At 35.0% G+C, this 23,063-nt stretch overlaps 1 protein-coding gene across 4 annotated transcripts in view; it reads left to right on the forward strand.

Annotated features, from left to right (window-relative positions):
• The window catches only part of LOC150096500 (RNA binding protein fox-1 homolog 3-like), a 247,540-nt gene that overhangs the window by 137,675 nt on the left and 86,802 nt on the right, over positions 1 to 23,063 (forward strand). For 3 of the 4 annotated variants that reach the window (XM_090408155.1, XM_090408156.1, XM_090408158.1), the window contains exons 4-5: positions 1,398 to 1,451; positions 22,601 to 22,693. In XM_090408155.1, the coding sequence (XP_090264281.1) occupies positions 1,398 to 1,451; positions 22,601 to 22,693 (147 nt within the window). The remainder of the gene's footprint in view (positions 1 to 1,397; positions 1,452 to 22,600; positions 22,694 to 23,063) is intronic. The other variant, XM_090408157.1, reaches the window with a different exon arrangement.

The following is a 23,063-nucleotide window of genomic DNA, read 5'->3' on the forward strand; positions in this document are numbered from 1 at the left end:
GGAATTGAAATTTAGTGACCAAAAGTGACCAAAACAGCTCATCAAATCACTTGGTTGCTGAAGAATACGTTGACAAGCAGAGACAAACAGGTTATTGCTCCTCTCTATCGAGCCTTGATAAGACCCCATCTAGACTACTGTGCTCAGATTTGGTCACCTAGGTTTCTTCTTGATGGGGAGGAGGTGGAGAGGATCCAGAGGCAAGTGACCAAGATGATAGCAGGTCTGTGGAATGAACCGTATGAGAACAGGTTGAGGATTTGTGGGTTGCAAAAATTGGTTGATAGGCGGAGGAGGGGAGATATGATTGAGACATTCAAATTACTGAAGGGTTTCTATAAAATTAATTCAGAAGATATTTTTGAGAACAGGGCTGGTTGTGGGAGGACTAGGGGACATCCATGGAAACTAATGCCAGATTTATTAAATCACTAGTTTCCAGAGCACACAAATTCTGCTCCTCTGAAGAATCTTTAAACCAGGAATTAGAAGTTATCAAAAATACAGCCATCCTAAATGGATATAATCCCAAAACAACTCAAAAAATCATCACTCACTTCTGCATACATCAAACCAGACAGGAAGAAGTGCATAGGATTCCCATACCTTACGTTAAAGGCATCTCAGAACGTCTTTCTAAAATTATGAAGAAATACAATTTTGCCACTACTTACAAACCTATCAACCAAATTTACAACTTATTACCTTCTCCTAAGGACAAATTCTCACCCTTGATGTTACCTGGTGTTTATGAGATTCCATGCTCATGCAAATTATCTTACTTTGGACAGACAGGTAGGTCTGTTCAGAAACGCATCTCGGAACATCAAGACCACATTCGTCTTCTTAAACCGCAGAAATCTGGCCACTCTCAACACGGAATTGAAAATCCAAACCATAGGATCCATTGGGAAAAGGCTAAACGTTTACATAGATCTTTATTTAAACATGAACGTTTATACAAAGAAAGTTCTGAAGCCCTACTACACAGACCAAACCTAAACCGCAACAACGTTCTTACTATTCCTAAAGTATGGGAAATTATCATACAAAACTGTGTTAAATAATTAACGTTGTTTTTTTTTTTTTTTTTTTGTACTACTTTAGCACGTTATGCACGTTTTCATGAGATTCTATTGCAATCATGCGCCCTAACTGTATGTTATTCCTAATTTTTGTTTAAATACTGTACTGATGATGTCCTACGATACTTAGGATGAAATATTTACAATTAAATAATTTTCACTGTGGTTTATACGCATGTTTCTTCTAATTATGAACACACCACAGGTTTCGTTATTTAAAAAAAAAAAAATGTAATGGAAATGATTTTATTATGTTGTTTGAAAATTAATTTATTTGTCATAATGTGCCTTTTTTTCCCCCCCATACTTTAGCAATTTGGTCCGATTTTAGATGTTGAGATCATATTTAATGAAAGAGGCTCAAAGGTAGGTCAGATTTTATGAAAATATGGTAAGTATTAAATTGTAACATGAAGCTTTATTAATTTTAAACTGATATTCTTTATGATATCTTCATCATTCTTTCTGTCTTAATTTTTTCATATGCAGATATATATATATATATATATATATATATTATTTATTTTTGTTTTGTTTTGTTTCTTATTTTAACAAATATATGGATTTTGTATGTTGGTGTGAACTGCCAGAGTATCATAATCATTATCCTTGACAGCTGAAATATGCTATCAGGTTTCTCATACTGGAATTCATATACCTCAGATATTATAGTAGAAGGAAAGGAGGTCATCATCGCTTTTATAAAAAGATACCTGATTAATACATTTTTATATTGCTTGCTGCTCTCCCAAAAAAAGAGTCCAAATAAATTTGAGTATAGGACAAGTAACAAGTATAGTATGGTTGTTTTCTACTTTAAGGTTTGTTCATCTGGTTTGATATCTGTGGTAATTCTAAGATTTTACCTGGGCATAGATTTTTGGCTTATGATGATTATGAAAATAATCATTCTTTGCACAGATACTTCCTTTGTGTCTATTAGTTCTTTAATCAGAATATTCTACTGCATTCAAGGCAGTAAATCTAGTTTCAGAAATCAGATCTCAAATACAACAGCTCAGTTAACATGTAAAGGGGATTTTAACTATTAGTATGATTCATTCAAGGATGAAATTAGAATTTTAGGTGCCATTTATTTTGGAGATATAGCTTGCATTATTGAAATGACAGACTTCAGAGATAATATGAGTATATCAAGTTCTGCTTCAGACATAAAAATTTTTCAGAAACCATACAGATGTTATAACTTGCAAACAGAGAGGAGGAAACAAGGGGGGGGTGGGAATGCAGATATTTGATTTACTAAAATGTGAATTTCACCCCAAAAGATTATAATTGTAGATTTATCATACATTAAAGCACACATGGGCTAAGGATTAAATAATCTGAAAACCAAACATAGAACGTTTTTGAGCCACTTCACACCTCCAATAAACAGGATGGTTCACTTGTACTAAGTGATGATGTTCATTTGTCATGGTAAAAACAATTACAAAGATCCATGCCTCCACTGGAATTTAAACCCACAACCTTTTGGTTGGAGAGGAGGAGCATAAAGCATTGATCCAACTAAATTGGCAAGTTTAAAAGTGGAATGATTTGGTTAGGTTGCTAAACATTTCAAACATCTAATCAATGAGAAAAACAAGTGAAAATGTAGTACAGATTCTTAATATGTCTACTTAAATCTTTTGTAATAAGAATGCAGTAAAAACAATCTGAAAAATATCACTCTGGAGAATAGTTTCTTTACTATGGCTGATGTTTGCATAACACAAAAATTTGAAATAAGAAACATATCAAGAAATATCAGAAGGTGATTTAAATCAGTGAATGATTAATTAAAGTCGTTTATAAAATCAGAAAGCATCTGTTTGCTAGTAAATATGGCAGATAACCAAAAAGAGCTGAGATCTTCCTGAACAATAACTGTAAGGATTTGTCTAATTAGGCAATAAAGGACAGAAAAAAAAAGGATATATTAGTATTTATTACTAAATATGAAAACACATATCCTGAACTTAAAGTAATTTCCAGTAATATCAGCAAATTTTAGTATGGATGAATTAAATTTTTCAACCTGTTTAGCTCTACCTGATTGGCCGAGTGGTTAGCATATCTTCTCTTCAGCCAAAAGGCTGCAGATCTGAATCCTGCCAGAAGCGTGGATGTTTGTGATTGTTCTACTAACACTGTGGAAAGGAGAATCTGTGACTGTACCACTTCTTCTAGCAGAAAGCTTCACTCGGAAAACCCAATGAGGTTTGCCATTGATCATATGGCATCAAATTGACGTTGCATGTTAATAACTACCTAAACCTGTTTATCTGTGATCCCATCAGAAGTGCAAGAAAGAGGTTTTTTTTGAGTTGTTACATTACAGTGACCCAACTGAAATAAAGGGAAAGGAGAAGCTAAACAGAGAAATAAATCTTGATCTCAGATGTCCAGAAATGCTTGGCAAAACGCATGGAGTAATGATGTAATATTTTGCTAACAGAAACTAACATTGTCTAAGTACATAATATATACATATATATATATATATATACAGGGTGTTCGGGATAAATTTGACATATTTATAATTAATTATATTTTTCCGTAAGTTACATGTATTAACACACACTTCTCTTCATTTAAAAGTTTGGACCCTTCTTCATTCATATACAAGATGTCAGAAAGGATGGATAGCTGGAACCCACCTGAATCATGGAAGAGAATAACTTGTATCATGATGATTCGTGCCCGCCATCAAAATAAGGATATTACGACTGCTGCCCAATGCTCCCTGAATACAGTAAAAACAATCAGGCATGAACTAGAGACTTGCAATGGTGACTACGAGGATGTAGCAAGAAGAAAGATCCCTAGCAGACGATCTGATTGCGTTCGTACAGCAGAATTCCTCGCAAATCTGCAGGAACAGGTGTTGAAGAACCCTGGCATTGGAATTCGGGCTTTGTTCGTGGAGTTGCTAACTGTAGTCAAGCCCTGGATAACGAGGGTAGCCAATGGTAGGCCGTATGTATGGCAGCAGGATTCGGCCCCTTGCCACACCTCTGGGAAAAGTCAAAAATGGTTGTCTGAAAATTTCTACGACTTCACCAGTCCAAATGTTTGGCCTCCAAACTCCCCAGACCTTAACCCCATGGATTATTTTGTATGGGGCGCAGTTGAAAAAGACACCAATCGCACTTCCAGTAATACAAAAGCCCAGTTAATGGATAAAATTAAAACAGTTTTTGCGGCCCTTCCCAGGGAGACTGTAGCATCAGCTTGTTCGAGGTTCCGAAGCAGAATTGAAGCTGTGATCGATGCTAATGGTGTTTATTTTGAGTAAATCTTGTTGATAGTATTGTAATTAACTCTGCCTGTAATGTTTTTTTGCCAATTCATTAAATTTAATAGATACAAAGAAGATTTTCTTTTTCCTTACGAAACTGTCAAATTTATCCCGAACACCCTGTATATATATATATATATATATATATATAATATAGATGCAGATTGAAATGACCTAAAAACAGAGAAAGGAAAATCTTATGTCATATGATACTTGAATCTCACACTTCTGACAGCAGTCTCTTGTAATTAGTCTTTTCTTGGTGAAAAGAAATTAAGAGCAGTACATTAAAATTTGTTCAATATCAATTATGAAATCTCTTGTAATTGAAAGGAGTTTGTAAGATGACTTTCCAGTAACATGATTAAGATTTGTCCTTAATTTATCTCGGCTTTCTTCCATTTATGAAGAGATCACTTTCTAGGATATTCTATGTTTATTTCATAAATGAAATCAGCAAATTACCAGTCACACAGCACAGTTCACTTAGAGGATGGTGCTTACTTAATTAGTTTTAAAAGTTATCTGTCTCCTTTAACTGATATACTTATTGAGACAACAATGGAAAATTTTAATCAGGTTTTCTTCTCTTTCTCCAGACATCTCTGATTTTCTCGAAATTTTTCACATTTCTGTCTAATGATTGTTGCTATAGCTAAAATTGCTAAAAATGCTATGAGGAGCCAGGACTGGATATAGTCAAAACATGCAGAAAATTGAGGAAATCACTTTGGCAGGACTTTCAGTTGTGAATGAAAGTCCACTGATGACATGAAACTAATTTTCGTGATGTCCTATAGAAAACATCTTCAGAATTTACATGTATAGTTTGGAAAAATTAGAGAAATTATTTTTTGAGAATATGGAGACAACAATCAGCATTTGCAGTATCTTCAAAGAGAGTTTGTCTAGCAGTATCACATGCTGTGTAAGGTAATTGGGGGGGGGGCATAGTAGTGTCCCATTGTTTAAAGTAGGTTTTAGTGGTTGTGGGCATGTTCTGCTTGTAAATTATGCATTCAGATGAAAACTTTATCGCATTATTACATCATATGCTTTGCAGAACTTGAGGATTATCCTCTGATATCTTTCTGAGGAAAACCTCAGAAAGATATCAGTCACCTCACGTGTCTTTATTTACGCTACCAAAGAATTTATGCATTTCAGTATTGTATACAACAGTTTCACCTTTTCTCAACTAATTCTGTATGTTGTTGATTTTCCAAAATCCATTTTGTTTACAAAGATATTTACAAATTTTTCCAGAATTTGCATCGATGTCTGTTAAATATGCGCTTGCACTCTTCTTATGCCTACCTTATTTTTAGCTGCTTCAGACTCTACTTCACGACATGTAGTGTTTCTGCTTCTGATGTATGTTAACTGAATATGTAACATAACTCACTTTCTCACAAAACAAGCTATTGATAAAAAAAATGCTTGAGTATTATATTACAGTGGTATCTCGCTAATCCAAACTAATAGAAACTGCGCTCGTTCAGATTAGCGAAAAGTTCGGATTAGCGAATTTCCCCCCCAAGAGGCAACAGTAACTAGCATTTAAGACAAAAATAATCAGATTCTAATGGTACATCAATTTAATTCTGTAAATAAATGAATTAACTGATAGAAAAAAATGCTACTGTACTGTAATATAAAACTTAAAAAAATAATACAGTACTTAAGTTTATTTTAGTAAAATATTTAGTTTGTATTTACCTGTATTGTTCAGGATTCTGATTTAATAAAATTGCATAGTTCAGTACATAACTTAATTTGCATAAAAAATATCACTTTCTTGTACACAACACACAAAAAAAAGTTTCACAAAATAACACAAAAAAAAGTTTTTTTTTTTTTATTTATTTTGCTTCTTGGAAGCTAAACTTTTTTCGAATGCTTCCTCTCGGAGCTGCATTAGCAATAAAATTTTGTGGAATGGCATATCATTCTGCTTAGCCCATTCTATACACATATTAAAACTGTCAACTGCTTCTTCGTGTTTTACTTTTTTTTCTTAGAGTTCTTTATCGTCATCATCATCTGCTAATTCATTCTGTAGCGTCATGTTTATAATTTAAGCATCTGATTTGATTTCGAATTCACTTTCGGTTCTGCCTGTAATCCATTCCGTACAATCTGTTTGTGAAATTTCAACATCTGGATTTATATTTTTAATCAAATTATGCTCGTTTTGAATATCCGCTTTTTGTGTATCACTCTAGTTATCTTCGTAAATTCTATAAGGCTACAGTTTTTTTCATGATGCTCGCCAGTGGTGATTCATGCCGTATAAAAAAGTACAGTATAAAAAAGCAAACATGAACACACAATAAATCAAAATAGGCCTACAGTGTAACCATACAATCGACAGTATGAAAAAATATATATACTGTAATAATAATAAAATAAATAATAATAGTTAAAATAATAATTATTAAAAAATAATAATAGCACACAAAATAATAATACGTAATAAATAAAACTTTTTTTTTCTTTCAAACCGCAGTTTGGATTACTGGAGGGTTCGGATTAGCGAGATACTACTGTATTATAATATTATTATTATTATTATAACAGTGTCTCCATGGAGTCAGAAGACTCATTGCAGGAGACTCTACATTGACACATTAACCATTATTCACAATACCTTTCACACTTAAATTCATTCACTGCGAAGCATTCAGTATGTATGTATGTAATTATCTTTTCCTTTTCAGTTTTGATTGATCTTATCTTACAAGTCAAAATATTTATTATTTCTCGTCATTTGTTTAATATGAAATTTATAAAATATTGATATATTTTTAGCAGTATCCAGAGCTGTGATTTCTATTCCTGCCTTGAACCATTTCAATATTATACATCATATTCTAATTTTTAAAATAATGGTCTGTATATCTCCATGATTATCTTATTTACCTGAAGTCAGTATGACTGCATAACCAGTTTAATTTTGGAAAGCAAATAAATTGGCATTATTATAATTTTATGCAGTCCTGATATTGAATAACACAGGAAATATACTCTTAATCATTTGAAGATCATTAATGTACAGGTATTAATTACACATGCCATACTGTACATTGATTATTTATGCTTAAAATTTCATGTTACAAACACAACTATATTTTGGGATGGAATAAATGTGACATAGCAGTCAGCTCTCTAAATGTCACATTTCTTCTGTTTTAAACAAATAGGAACTTATACATGAGAAGTTACAAAGTCTATTTAAACTTGACTAGACAAGTCACTGTTCTTTTGATCAATGTCTTGTCTGTTCAGGTGATTAAGGAACCTACTGAACAGCTATAGTCCAGGAAAAATGGTGTTTGGTCAGTTGCTTCAAAGACCAGAAGTAAGTGAAATGAAAAGTGGAAGATGAGAAGTTAGTTGGATAAGTTTGAAGCTGAGTTGTCCGAATGGTGACCAGCAGTTGCTTGGATAGAGGACAATGGAGGAATGATGTGAACATTTAAGTAGAACATCCATGAAAATACCTATTAGAAAAGCATAAAAAGCAACTGCTAAGGAGATTTTTGGTGCACTACCTGAAATGTGAGAACAGTATTCTAAGATTGGGCAGATTTTGAATTTATATTGTTAGGAATTATACAGTTAAGCAGTAGTGTCTTTAACATAAAAGGATGCACCAAGTTTTTTGGAGACTGAAGGGCTGCAAATGTGATGTCAATGTGTGTCCTTTCCTTCGTAGTTACATAGTGATCAGCATTCATTATTAAAAATTATGGGAGGGAGCAACTACTGTGTTATAATAAAACTTTTAGTTTAATATAAACCAAAATAATCACTCTAGCAGTGAACCGTGAACAAGGGAGATGAGGAGCAACCAACCACATGGAAGCAATGGCCATGCAATCAGCCTATCTAGCCACACCCTAAATAACAGTGAACTTTCACTACTTAATAGCACCTAGAATTGTTAACAAACTAGATGTTATATACCACATAGAAAGAGGCATTAAATTTCTTCCAAATAATATAGCTGATAATATTCATTTAGAAACCAGTAATAAAATGAAAGCTATATATAGCAATCTCACCAAAACAGAACTAGCAGCAGCCATCAATCATTAAAAGCTAATAAGGATATACTTGTAACAAAATCTGACAAAGGTAATGCCATGGTCATCCTAAACAGATCTGCTTACATTCATCAAATGAATCAATTAGTCTTTGATAGCAGCACTTATCAACTTGTGAACTAAATCCAACTAACAGGATCAAGAAGAAACTGTTTAATTACTTAAGTCTGTCACTTCTTGGCCATTAAGCACTGCTAAAAAAAACTATTACCCGATTTATGCCCACTCTCCCAGAATATGTGGGGTTCCCAAAGTACTCAAACATAATGTTCTGCTTGGCCGATAGTTGAAGGTATGACAGCCCTAATTATTACCTAACCAAGAAATTAGCATTAACACTCAAGGAGTTGGTAGGTCATTTCCCCCTCCTGTATAAAGAACACACAACACTTCATAATAAACTAAACTAAAAACATACAGCTTAGCAAAGATGATTTATTAGTCAATGTTGACGTTTATGCCCTTTTCACAAAGGTCCCAATCTGTGACACAATTCTCTTGCAGAACAAATTTTCACTCAATATTATGGATCTCTTTGCCCATACCATGTTCCAATTACTTAGTGTGGCAAAATAATTTTTACTTACAAAATGAAGGTACAGCCAATGAGCTCACCACTTCTTCCCCCCCCCCCCACACACACACAGACACTTGCTAACTTTTATATGGAAGCTTTTGGCTATGTGATCTAGATTCCTTTACTTTAAAACCTAAAGTTTGGCTTAGATATGTTGATGTTTTCATTATCTGGCCACAATGCTGCCAAACTTTAAACACCTTTTTCAGCCACCTGAACAAACAACATGAGCGTATACAATTTACTGCTAAAATTGAAAATCAAACTCACTTCTTTTCCTAAATACACTGATAACATATCTTCCCTCAGGCAGTCTATCCTTCACTGTCTCCTGCAAGCCTACACATACCAGCCAATATATACATGCTAACTCTTATCACCACCTTTCACAAAAACTTGGAGTCAAAACCCTCAAAAACAGAGATATAACAATTTGCTCTAATGAACGAGCTCTTAAATAAGAATTAAAAATTATTAGCAATACATTTATATATAATGGCTGTAGTAAAAATACCACCAATAAAGTTCTTCATAAAACTTCATCAAAAATTGCATATAATATAGATTACAGTTCTTGTGGAAAGGCTTAGACGTTGGTTATGCAAATTTGTTGAGGTTTGGATTGTTTCTTAGGGCTGAAGCTGATTCCATGAAAAGCCTTTCATATTTTTATTTACTATGGTGTATTATCATGGCTTTCTTCCACCGTATTCTATGGCAGGTATCCAGCGCATGGTCAGCAAGACCAGGGTGGCTGTCTTGGTGAAACCAGATGTAGTCCTTGTGTTCTGAAATTCTGATATTTCCTGTCCTGCCTGTTTGGCCAAAGTAGGACAGCTTACAGCTGCAAGGGACCTGGTATACACCAGGTAGATAGGTCTTTAGTAGAGCAGATAAGGGATACCAATTTTTTATATGGTCTGTAACAAGAAGTTAAGTCATGTTTTTTTAGGATTTTTGTAATTTTTTCCAAGGTGCCTCGGATATAGGGTATGGTGATGGATTTAAAGTAATCCTTGTTGTGAGGGGGGGGTTTTACTGGTTTCAATATTTTTTGGATTTTTTGGGGGAGAGGGTAGCCATTGGCTGAGAAAGTTGAGAATGTGGTTTAGTTCTGTGGTTAGAGCATTGTCATTTGAACAGATAAGTTTAGCCCTGTTGTGTAGTGTCTTAATGACTCCATATTGTTGCAAGGAGGGGTGGCGGGATTGTTGGTGAATGTGTCTGCCTGTATGGGTGGGTTGTCTATAGACTGAGAAAACCAAGGTTCCATCAGGCTGGCGGGTGACTAATGTGTCTAAGAAAGGAAGGCAGTTGTTTTTTTCCTTCTTCCAGGGTGAATTTGATTCTGGGGTGTTGGTTGTTTAAGTGTGTTAGGAAGGAGAGGAGTGCATCGGAGCCATGTGGCCAAATAGCGAACACATCATCAACATAGCGAAGCCAAATGGTTGGTTTTTGTAGGGCAGAGTTTAAGGCTTTCTCTTCAAAAGTCTCCATATAAAAGTTGGCCAAGGGTGGGGAGAGTGGAGAACCCATGGCTGTCCTCTCTATTTGTTTGTAGAATTTTCCTTGCCAAACAAAATAGCCTGAGTTCATTGTGAACTGAAATAGGGCTGTGATATCGGGAGGAGATTTAGCTTGGATTAGCTCTAAGGATTCTTTGAGTGGGACATTTGAGTGTAAGGTTTTCTATGCTGTCTTAAGTGGGCTAAGTTTTTTATGTGTGAAGGTGTGTTGCCAGTATAGTGTGAGAGAGCTTTGGCCAAATGTTTAGCTAGTTTGTATGTGGGGGAATCAATGCCATCCACTAAGGGATGTAATGGCACATTTTCCTTATGTATTTTTGGGAGTCCATAAATACGGGGGGGGGGGGGGGTATGGAGTTAAATGGTTTTAATTTGTAAGTGATTTCCACAGGCCAAGAAGTGACCTTCTTAAGGAGCCAGTGGAGTTTTCTAATTTGTGAGTTGGTGGGATTGTACTCAATAGGGAGATAAGTAACCCGATCTGACAATAGAGCTTTCAGCTTAATTGTGTAATCCTTTTGGTTAAACAATACTGTGGCGTTCCCTTTATCAGTTCCCTTTATATTTGTTCTGACCAAAGCTAAACCACCAAAAGCCAACATGCCCAGTAAGGAAATTAAATCTCTACCAGAATTAAAGAAAAACAAGAAAATAATAATCACCAAAGTTGATAAAGGGAAAGACACAGTATTGCTTAACCAAAAGGATTATACAGGTAAGCTGAAAGCTCTATTGGTAGATCAGGCTGCTTACCTCCCTATCGAGTACAATCCTGTCAACTCACAAATTAGAAAACTCCACAGGTGTTGAAAATAAAATAAATTGTATTTTGGTAGTATTCTAAATCAGTAAGTTATCCTCACCCAACTGGAGAATGGTAGGGAATCAGTGTTTTTTAAGTCATTGTTTTTGGAAGCTTGAAACATTTGAACACTACCAGAAGTCAAATGAAGTGCAGTGGAATTTACATAGCAAAACTATGGGCGGGATTTGAGATTGGTAAGAGATTTAAAAAAAGTACAGAGTTTGAGATACTTTGGTCAGAAAATTTGGAGAAAGGAAACCATCCATCATGACAAATAAACAGAGCTAAAAAGGGACACTGATGCCTAGACTGCAAAGGACAGAAAAGACCAGAATATACTAACTTATGAAGAATGACCACAGGATAGTTTCTCCAGACTATTAATATGAATTCAAGGTCATCCCATTTGGTACCATCATAGTGTCAAGGGACTGAAGACAGAATAGCTGTTGAAGGCTGATGTTTTGTACAAAAAAAAAAAGGTAGACAAAATTGTGGAAAGAGCATTGGTTAACACAACAATGATCAGTTACATTAGATTATTACTAACAGAAGATTTTTTGGTATCTCTTCCAGCATTGTTTGGCCATTCAAAAAACTCCAGAAAATCAAACTTCGAGGAGAGAGGTCAGGAATGGTTACCAGAATTTGGTAACCAATAAAATAAAGAACTTTATTAGTTACCAAACTAGAGTAAAACTTTATTTTGAACTAGAGTGTGTCATAAAGAAGGAATTCTATACATTTGCTGATGCAATGTTGGAATCATTGAACCTGGCAATTTTTTGAATGTTATTCCCATCAACAAAATATTGTTGCTAATGATATGCCAATGATATATATATATATATGTTTCAGGCAGCAGGGTGATGGACTCACCCCAGACACTGAAATTCATCTCCCATCTAAAAACATCCACGTTCATGGTGGGATTCATTCCACCGAGGGCATGGGGATGGATACCTTAACTAACTCAACCAACTAAGCTGACGTGTGTTGCTTTTTTTGTGAAAGAAATTGTGTCAAGTGTAGTGTAGATAATTAAGTGTGAATGATAATAGTTGAGTAGAAGTTGGTTGTTGATGCACAAGTGATAGTGCACATCATTTACATTTGTGCTAAAGCAATGAATCTTGGTGAAGTGGTTGCAGAACTAATTTGTGTATGTGTGTGTGTTTTGTTGTTGTATTTATATTGTTTTTTTATTATTTCAGCTATACTTTCAATGTTTTTTTTGTTTATGTGAGTGAATTTTCCTGATCTGCAATGGTACTATACACTATGTTGTCAAAATTGTCCAGACAGCAACTGTTTGTATTTCCCATCACTACAGCATTGCTGTTGATACAAGTGTGGCCTCCTTTTGCTGCTATTACAGCCATCACCCTTTGGGGTAGGTTCTCTACTAAGTTCTGGTAAACTGCTGCTGGAATTTGTTTCCATTCCTCCTGTAGCATGACAAACAGCTGACAAGTGTTAGTTGGGCGAGTAGGTCTGGCATACAATCTTTGCTCCCGGTCATCCCAAAGATGTTCAGTAGGTTCGAGGTCAGGACTTTGAGCTGGCCACTTTAGTTCTCTCACCTCCATGTCTTCAAACCACAGAGCTAGGGCCCTTGCTTTGTGAGTAGGCGTATTAGCGGTGTGCTGATTCAGGAAAGGGTCTATTCCAAACTGTTGCCACAATGTGGGAAGAACAGAATTGGCCAAAATGTCAATGTGGGCATCAGTTTAAAGATCCAGATACTGAAACAAATGTACCTATTCCAAACCAGGAAAAACAGCCCCAAACCATTATGCTACTGCCTCCAGATTTCAGTCAATACAAGACATTCCTATAAGTATCATTCACCAGGCATCCACCAGGTCCAGACACGTCCATCGGATTGCCAGATCATGTATGTACTGCGATTCATCACTCCACAGGATCCGTTTCCATTTATGTGGATCTGTGATGTTGTTTGTACCATTCCAGATGATGCCAGGCATTGGCAGGTGTTATCAACAGCTTGTGAGCTGCAGCACAACCATGAAACCCAAGGGCAAACACCTCCTGGCGAATAGTCTGTCACTGGCATCTGTTTCAGAGCACGTGCAGAAGTCACATGCAATGGTTGCCAAGGCTGACTGACAATTTACTGTGACAACCTGCTTGAGTTTGCCAGTCCTGATTTGTCAGTTTCTTTGATCTATCAATTTGGGGGATGGGTTTGGTGGTTCCATCAGATTTCCACTTCACGATAACCTCACCAGCAGTTGACTGGGGCACATGCAATGTGGTGGAAATCTCTCTGAATGAATGAATGACTGAACTTGTGGGCTCTGTCATACCACGTTCAAATGGACTCGACTCTTTTCATCCACTCATCCCTATGGCAAAGAATGTCTACACTGCTAATGCCCACATGCCTACTTATATAGCATTGCAGACATATATCTTCATATACAGCCATGGCAACATAGAGCTATGGAGGTGTCCGGACACTTTTGGCAATGTTGTGTAGTTCTTTTACAACTGGCACTGTTATAATTCAATTTACCTTAGTGTTATGTTAATTATAACTAATATTGTGTATCTATGATATATCCACCTTAAAAATGAACTACAGACTAGCTCACAATGCAAGTGATAATAAAGTTCTTTCACAGGTGCTTTTATTCTCATCATCATAATTAATTTCCTGATATGTATCCTCAAGGGGTATTCAGACTACCATGACAGCACTACATGATTAAGTTTACATAATTGTTAGTTTCTATCAACTTGTGTCATGAATATTCCTTTTGTTGCCGTCTCTCTCTGCCATATGTAAGCCAGGGGACAGTAGTAAAGCATTTCATCTGTCCAACTACTATATGAATCTGATGGTAACATGTAATGAAATTTTTGTTCAGCTAGCATATAATCATGCTGCCATTTACTGTAACAGGTTGTGCATGGAGAGAGTCTGAGAATAGTAGTATGCTAGAGACACTCTTAAACTGATGAGCAGGACCTCTAAGTTCTCACTGTGTGGAGTCTTGTTCATAAGTCTTTAATTCTCCTATATTGTATGCCCTTACTCTCTAATTAACTTCTGAGATCGCTAACCATAAGATATAAGTAAAACTGTATGTTTTTAGTGGTACTGTTGTTTTTAACAGTATTATTGAATATTATAGATTGAAAGAATTGTACTTATCACAGCACATATTATAAAAATTAAATAATCTTAGAATCCTGGAAAGTAGTATATAACTTTACAAAATAACAAGAGTATGGTTAAGAAGCCCATCTCAGAATTGTGAAATTTTGAGACAATTGTAGCTTACCTTAAAGAGTATGAGAGAAACTGTAAAGATCGTGCAAAGATTGGTGATATTACTTGGGAGAGGAAGGGAGAAAGCTAAGAAGCAGTTTTCATTTTGTTTGTAGTTTTCTGTTGAGCCAAGCAGACTGAATCAAAATAAATGTATTTACAGTTCTATAGTAAGGATTTTAAAACTTCTTGCAATTACACCAATGATAGGTTGGAAATCTATAGTGCATTAATATCCTCTGTGGGGTAGGGGGAAAAAAAAAAAAATCAGACACTACTTTACATAACAGTTTCATTTTCCAGTAAACAGTGAGTGGTGAAAATTGTTAACCAAATAATCTGAGTGAGATTGATGTTATACAGCTTCTGTTGTTTCGTGGAAATGGAATGCTCTCAAACTTTCTAGAATAAACTACACAGAATGTGTGTGTGTGCGCACACGTGTGAGAGAGAGAGAGAGAGATGCACATTAAAAAAAAAAAAGACTGCTTCTTTCTAATGAGATCTTTCATAGATTGCCACAAAAATTATATCAAGAAAAAGTGGGGGGTAAGGTGAAACAGCAGAAATTCATTAAGAAATAAGAGATTTAGAATGATGGTGTTTATGAAGACAAAGTGAAGAATAAGGGTGGAGCAAGAATTGAAAGAAAAAAAAATCACCATCATATATGGCCAAAGTTAATATCTTTCTTTACTCATTCTAAATCTCATTGGATTTAATATTTTGATGACCTCATATTTTTTTATACTGCATTTTCATGTAGTACTATCATATTGTGTACACCCCTTGAGGGTACATAGCAGGAATTTGATGATGATATTTTTTTTTACTACTAATTCAGCACAACAGGTATATTAATAATTATTTTGTTGAATTAGTGGAGAAAAAAATGAGATTACTGAATTATTAACATGACTAGTTTATTCATATTTTACTAGTTATATCTATGTGCTGCTGCAAAGGTATTTTGTATGCTCTCACAAATCACTAAGATATGAATAAACTATTGTAAGGTTCTGATATATGTTTTATGTACATTGATTCTAATAGTTGGTTTTACCAGTTTTGTCCAAAAGAAGTAGGTTGTCTGATTGTTTTATTGTTACAGCCTTGCCATGTGAAATTAAATATGGTTTCTTCTGTGTGCATTGGATAAGAAATACATCTATAGCAATTCCAAGCATGGTTTACATATACATGGTTAAAAAAAAAGATATATGGTTTCTGGTTTGAAAAGTTTTCTATCCACTGCTTATAAGATGCAATAAAAAAAAAAAAAAAAAAAAATCTCAATCCTGTCATATGTCAAACTTGATTAACTAACTGTAGCAACTATGGAAAGGTCATGACAAAATTCCCACAGGCTATTCGAAGGAAATTTATTGTATCAGATTATTCCCTATGACAAGCTGTTCTTGTGATCCCTACAAGTTTGCAGTGGTGAGAGCCGACTGTGGTATCAGTCAGTCATTGAACTTAGTTTATATACATAGTTTATATACATACTGGACTCATTAATTCACTGATGTGATGATGCTTTAGAACTTCTTCTGCAAACATAAAAACACCATACAGTATTGCCATACATTGCTGGCCTTGTTGACCAGTTAGTTAACGTATCCACTATGGGCACGGATGGTTGTTGTTTTTTTTTTTTTATTTTTCTCTCTCTCTCTCTCTCTCTCTAGAGAGAGAGAATCACAAACATTTCTAGAGAAGTAATTTCATTTGCCTGGTGTAAGAACATCATCCCACTTATTGGAGGCCTGGAGTGTCCTGAAAGAGTATCATGTGTGATCTCTAGAGCAGGATTTCCTAACTATGTAAGAAATAAATTTAAAAAATTATTTTAAAAATTCCTTTGCCCATCCACAGTAAGTACTCATGTACTATATGTTTAAATTTGTATCTATAAGTGCAACCAAAATTCTTGAAGCATTAAAAACAATGCTCTAAAACAACAGAAATGCTTCCTTTGAATATATTGCATCTTTAGTCATTCAGTCTGATTCATCATCACATTTTGACACTTACTGTGATTAAAAATTACTGGTTTAAGAAACTTTTAATGAACTATACAATTCACTTTGTACATGTCTGTGTTATTAAGAATAATGTAATGGTGTACTAAAACTTCTGTGTGATGATCAAAAATTTTGCATAGTTGACAAGCAAAGAAATTCATTAATTATGTACCCTTTGGTTGGAAAGACCTGTATTTAAATCCTGTCTACAATTTGAAGATTTATAAAGGCCTTTCAGCTTGAAGATAGTTACATAGTCCCATGTGGAGGTGGCAAGTTTCTCCCCAAACACTTGTGCAAGACTTGCAAAATGGCAGTTAAGGAATATAATATTCTAGACTTTGTGGCTATAATGGCCATAATTCCAATCATCCAACACAGTCTTCATTAATCTATGGCCATCAGTGATAGAAAAAAAAAAGCATGATTTGCATAGCCAAATAGAGTACATATAAATTTTATTTTTGATAGTTGGTTATTCATTGTGAAATGATTGCTTACTATTCCTCAGTCAAGCATTCTTCAGAAGACTGAGAGTTTTTTTTAAAATTTAAAAAATCAGTTATAAAACAATCTCACATCACAACAGTGTATTAGCATAATTTATCCTTCATATCCTTTTATGTGGAGCAAGTTTGGGGATGGGTTTCCAATGATAATGATGCTGGTGCTAGTCCTTTTCATTCTTCTTGCTCTCTCTTTCTCCTGATTCTATTTTAATTTATTTCACTATTTTTCAACATACCATCACTAAGGCGTGCTGTTATTTTTTCATGTGTAATCTGTGGGCATCTGTAAAGGGGAATCCTGGAGGAGTCTGTGCATTATTTCAGCAAGACAGTGGTGCTAAATGGTCCAGCCAGGATCAATCAGAAAGTGGGCTAGCCTGTCTACCTACTTGCAAGGGTCAGGCGGTGTTGTAATACCATTCTCCATTCTCATAATGGGAATAAGGCTGAAAGCTTGCTTCATTGCTTCTACTGATATATTGGAAATGAGAGAGTTACAACAGCTAGCACAAAGTATTCTTATGCTGAGAAGGTGACAATAAAGAAAATATCACAAGGGACACAAGCATGCATTACTGCGCTGTCATCTCATAATTATACCTGATCACTACTCTGTCACTTGCTTCTTATTGAGCAAATTAATGTTCAACTGTATCATAACTTTTAAAACAACTTGTGAAATGATATCACTTAAAGAGAAGCTTCTGCTCAAAAACCTAATAGCAAAAAGAATACATAAGTTAAAATCTCCATTCACCTCTGTAGGGAAAAAAAATGGATACCTCTGTATCTATTATTATTATTTGATTATTTTATTATTATTATTTTTTTGGAAATATAAAATTATGCTTTTGTTGGCAGGACGTAGGCTTGATTTGAGAGTGTAGACTTCCTTACATCTTGAAACCAAATGCAAAAAAGTGACTTTTAAGGTACTCAATAAACAAATATACAAACCAAAAGGATAGGTAAATTCTCATAATGGAACTGCTATTGATTTTGCCAAAATATCAACAATATTCAGGTCCCTCTGCAGAAAATAAATCTGTTGGTTTCTGCCTTCAGAACACCTATTTAGAACACTTTTGAAGACCAAGGATCAAATTATGGGTTTGTGTCCATGAATGAGTTGCCATTCTTATGGACATGTGAATCCACATTCCAATATGTCCAAATAAAAATACCTTTCTAGAGGCTAGTTATTCTCCTCTTAGTGAAATTTCTTATTACATTATGTTCTGTATACTTACCACCAAGTTATGAGGTAACTTGGACTGATCCTGATAATCTTATATTTGCAAATGCCTCTTCCCATGCTTATGGGCAACTTCAGTGGATGTAATACTCTGAGGTTGTGGGAACACTCTTGGAAGAGGTCACTGTTGAATGAATGCTTAATAATAATTACTTCCCTGTTATAATTAATGGAGGCATTTTCACATGCCTCCATTCATATTCTGCAATAGATCTCACAGTCTGCTTGCCTATCATCCTTTCACTTAAGTTAAAGGACATACACTATGTGGAAGTGATCACTTCCCTGTACTTTCTGGTCTTTTATCAGAACAACAGTATTCTCCTTTGCAGATGCCACATTGGAAAATTGACTAGGTACAGGACCACATTTTCACAGCTTGTGGGATTTAATCATGTGGTAGTCAACAAAACACCTGTCATTGATGCAGTGATATGCACAACAGATTGTGTTGTTCGGGGATTTGACAGCTAAAATCCCAAAATTTGCGCTGTTTCCAAACCCATATAACTATTGTGTAAATGCTACAAAGACATCAATATTGGAATGAAACTTACCACCCTGCAGAACATTTTTTGGGTTTCATATCAATTGAATGTATCATCTTCAAAGACTGTTTCAGGATTTAAAAAGTGAAGTTGTGGACCACTGAGCAGTTATTTTGTTAAGTTTATTGCCTTTGCAGTATAATAATGAATAAAGTAAAAGAAAAGACAGTCTGTGGTATTAGATTAATTTACTGAAAATCCTGTTAGTAGTTTGTCACCTTAATGATAGTTATTAGCCAATCAGCCTTCAAACAGTAAGCATTATTTTGGTTAAACACACAAACAATATCCACAACATAGCATTAAGTAGTTGTAGGTCCTGCTTCATTTTTCATGATTTGTATTACATTGGCATAACTTCTGTATTCAAATTGAAATTGCAGGTGTTAGTCTCTGTAAGTTAAGCAGGCTATATTGAAAGTTAACTAACTGTTAAATGTGACCCCTGCTTCAGTGAGATGGACATTCCAGAATGGCTCATCCAAGATCAGTTACCTAATGAGTTTGCTTGCAAGAGTTAATGGTGTTTTAGTAAGTCATCTTCTCCATGATTCAGAGACAGAACCCAAAGGGTACTGAACTGGTGGCACAGTGCCTTGGGTAATGATGGCGTTCCACTACTGAGTACATTTATTGCTTACCAGATATTGAGTATCCACGTGTGGCTCCTTGGTGGATAGGGATCTCTTCTGCTGAACCAGAAATCCTTTTGTGTGTGAATCCTTCATCTTCAAATTTTTGAGGAGTCCTCATAAAATAATAAAATTTGGTGATGTGCATCTTGAAATCATATCAGCAGGACTCAGAAAAAATACTGCAAGCAATATCAGTAGGAAGAACAGCAATTATAGTTAGTTTTTTTTTTCATATTTGACGTCTCTTATTGGATGCCACATGCTCACTCACAGGATTTTGGGAGTGAAGTGTCTGTTAGAAAAAGAAATGGTTGGGTCACAGATGTCCTTTCCACACAGAATTAGTAATGCTTTTGCCCATGGCAGGAATTAAATCCACAGCCTATTGATTGGAGGTGGGGGGTTGCTATTCAATTATGGTAACACCTGATAAAATGGTCAGCTATTCTAGAGGTGTGATATCAGAAGGGTTCTTGATTGTCCAGATGAGGAGATATGTTCAGAGCTTGAAGAGTCAGGTATAACGTGCATTGTGATATTGTAGGGATAGATGGATGACTGTTTCAAACCAGATATATTATCCTTGCTTTTGACATACCCAAACCACCAATATGAGCAGTAAAAGCCAAATATCTGAACTTTCCAGTTAGGCTCTATATCCGTAACCCATTGTGATACTTTAAATATCAGAAATACAGGAATGCCCAAACTGCCTGCCATGGCTCTACCATTTGTGCCTGATGTAGTAGTAAAGAGCATGATAATAAATCTTATTATGCATTGAAACATTAATGCACAAATTGTGAGGGAGACCATCCTACCTACTCCTGAGCAAGCCAGACGTGAAAGAATAAAGACCGATATATATCAGGATGCAAAGAGGAAGCTACACCTGTCCTGGAATCCTCTTATGCTGAGAAGGTAGCAGTTAAAAAAAATACAAAAAGCAATACAAACCCATTTGTCTCTCCCACCATCCACTAATTTCAGCATACTTGAAATTTATGACTGAGAGCCTCTCTTTGGAACACGTGATTGTCCGAGCAATCAATCTTACTCATAAAACATCTTTGAAAATGGTCCTGCTAAATGAGAACTTGTCAGAAAAATCAGCATATGTATCACAGTGGATGAGACTGAATTGTTCAGTGTATGCTCGACAATCACAAAATGGCAACCCTTCCCCTCCACCATAATAGACACAATGCTTTCTTTCACGTGCCTACCTGCTCATATTATGTGATAGATCCGTAATTATCGAATCACACATGTACCACAGTAAAAGTTAATTTATCGTACAGATATTCATCTTAATTATTGTAAGACATCATTAATGTGAGCAAGTACAGGAGTAAGGAATTTGAATAAAATTTTATTAAAATTCCTTACATTAAGGAATTTAATTCAAATTCCATGCTGTTGTTCTCATGTTGATGATGATATCTTATGATGCGTAAGATGAATTAAATTATCTGTGCAATAAATTAATTTTTACTGTGTTACATGTGTAATTATATTATTACATAATTTATGGATCATGTCAACGAGAACTTATGTGGAAGTGATTGCTTATTGTCTATATTATGTCATCACAGAAACCATATTCACCTTCACTGATGCAAAAATTGACCAGACTTGACAGGAATACATTTTTTATCTTGACATGTCAAAGCCGGCAGCAACAACTGAAATTCTGAAAACATCATCTTGATTTCCCCTCACTCCAGGACCATGCTGAAACCCTGAGTGTCAAGCAACAGAAGAGGAAGCATGGGGTATATTTTGGAGATACTGTAGCACATCAAATTTCATAACTTTTAAATATGCTCAGATCAAATCATTCAATATCAGTCATAAACAATATTGGATCCAGAATTTACATCTATCATTTGGAAAATTAAGGGTAGATATAAAATGTACAGTCTGTGCGGTTAGTGACAATAATATTTTTATTGTCTGTAAATCTGAATCCCCCCCCCCATTTGAATTTTTGTTTTAAATTACATTGTTTCATTTGTGTGAATTGTTATATGCTAAATATGTTAAGTGCATTTTCAACAAATTATTAATTTTAAATAAAATCATATACTTCATTATAGAAATATACTTAATTTACAAATTGTCACTATTATTTTTTTTTCTGATGTTTTTTAAAAAAAGTTTTTCAAATTATGTGTTTATATGTCATGCTCTGTTTTACATTGACCATTATGGTATTTTAAAAAGTTTTGTTTCTGTTTTGTTTGTTGCAAGAATATAATTCTAAAATTATTGAGGACATTGTGTTTACTTTATTTTTGAAGTGTAAGTTTTGCACTGTTAATTTTTATTGCTGATGTAAAGTATTTTGAAATATCATTACCTTTAATTTTTTTTAATTTTTATATATGTAAATAAATTGTGAAGTAAGCTAAAGCTTGCATTACACACATTCTGTGCTTGTTGCTAACTGTCACATCCCTTGTGATGTTTTACACTATATTCAGATTTCCCACTTAGCTTCTTGAAGCATGATAGCATGAAGCTGTGGGGTGAATGGAGCAGAAGAGGGAAGGTAATAAAAGTTAAAGGCTGTAAATGAATTATTCCTTCTTATCTTCTGTTCATATTGGTGCAGCTCACCTGGGACTAGTGCTTGGGTTCAGCTGGACCATTGAAAAGTAAAATTGAAACAGTCCTTTGTAATTCCCTGCCTTAAAAATAGTAGATCTAAATTTTCAAACTCTTTTTTCACATTAATTAGAAATGCCCGTGCAGGTCTGTATTGCATGAGGGCTTATGACACTGGTACTGACTGACTGAGCTCATGCCTTTGTCTTCACTGATAAATTAAATTTCTCTGTACTTGTTCTTTGCAGGCCAAGTTCTGTTCTGGTGCACGGATCTTAATGCATGTTTTCTTGTTTGTCTCATTGCATGCAGGGATTCGGTTTTGTAACTTTCGCAAATAGCGTGGATGCTGATCGCGCACGAGAGCAATTGAACGGCACGGTGGTTGAGGGACGCAAAATAGAGGTGCATGAATATTTACCTTTGTGATAGCACTCACTTATTTAAAGCTAATAATAGTAGTCTGAACCAGCAAAGAAATGTCCATCCTAAGTATTCTAGTGTTCTTGTTTTCTTTGCGAATGCCCATTACACCAGTCTGACTTGAATGAAGGAATGGTATTGGGCATCACTGTGATTAAAATGCCAGTATGACTACCCTGGCTGAGTTTCTTTAAAGCAGACTTATTTATAATATGATTTTGCACCAGATTGTTTGTTTTATTTTGTTGGTTATGAATTATACACTTTATTTTGTTGTTGGCTTAATGTAAGTCAGCCATCAGTTAGTTGTTTGCATCTAGATGGAGTGTGTGTTTTTGAATATGAGATTGAT

This window comes from Typopeltis vanoorti, chromosome 18, assembly GCF_054136105.1.
Source record: "Typopeltis vanoorti isolate ZY-2024b chromosome 18, IOZ_Tvanoo_1.0, whole genome shotgun sequence".
Classification (NCBI taxonomy): Eukaryota; Metazoa; Arthropoda; class Arachnida; order Uropygi; family Thelyphonidae; genus Typopeltis; species Typopeltis vanoorti.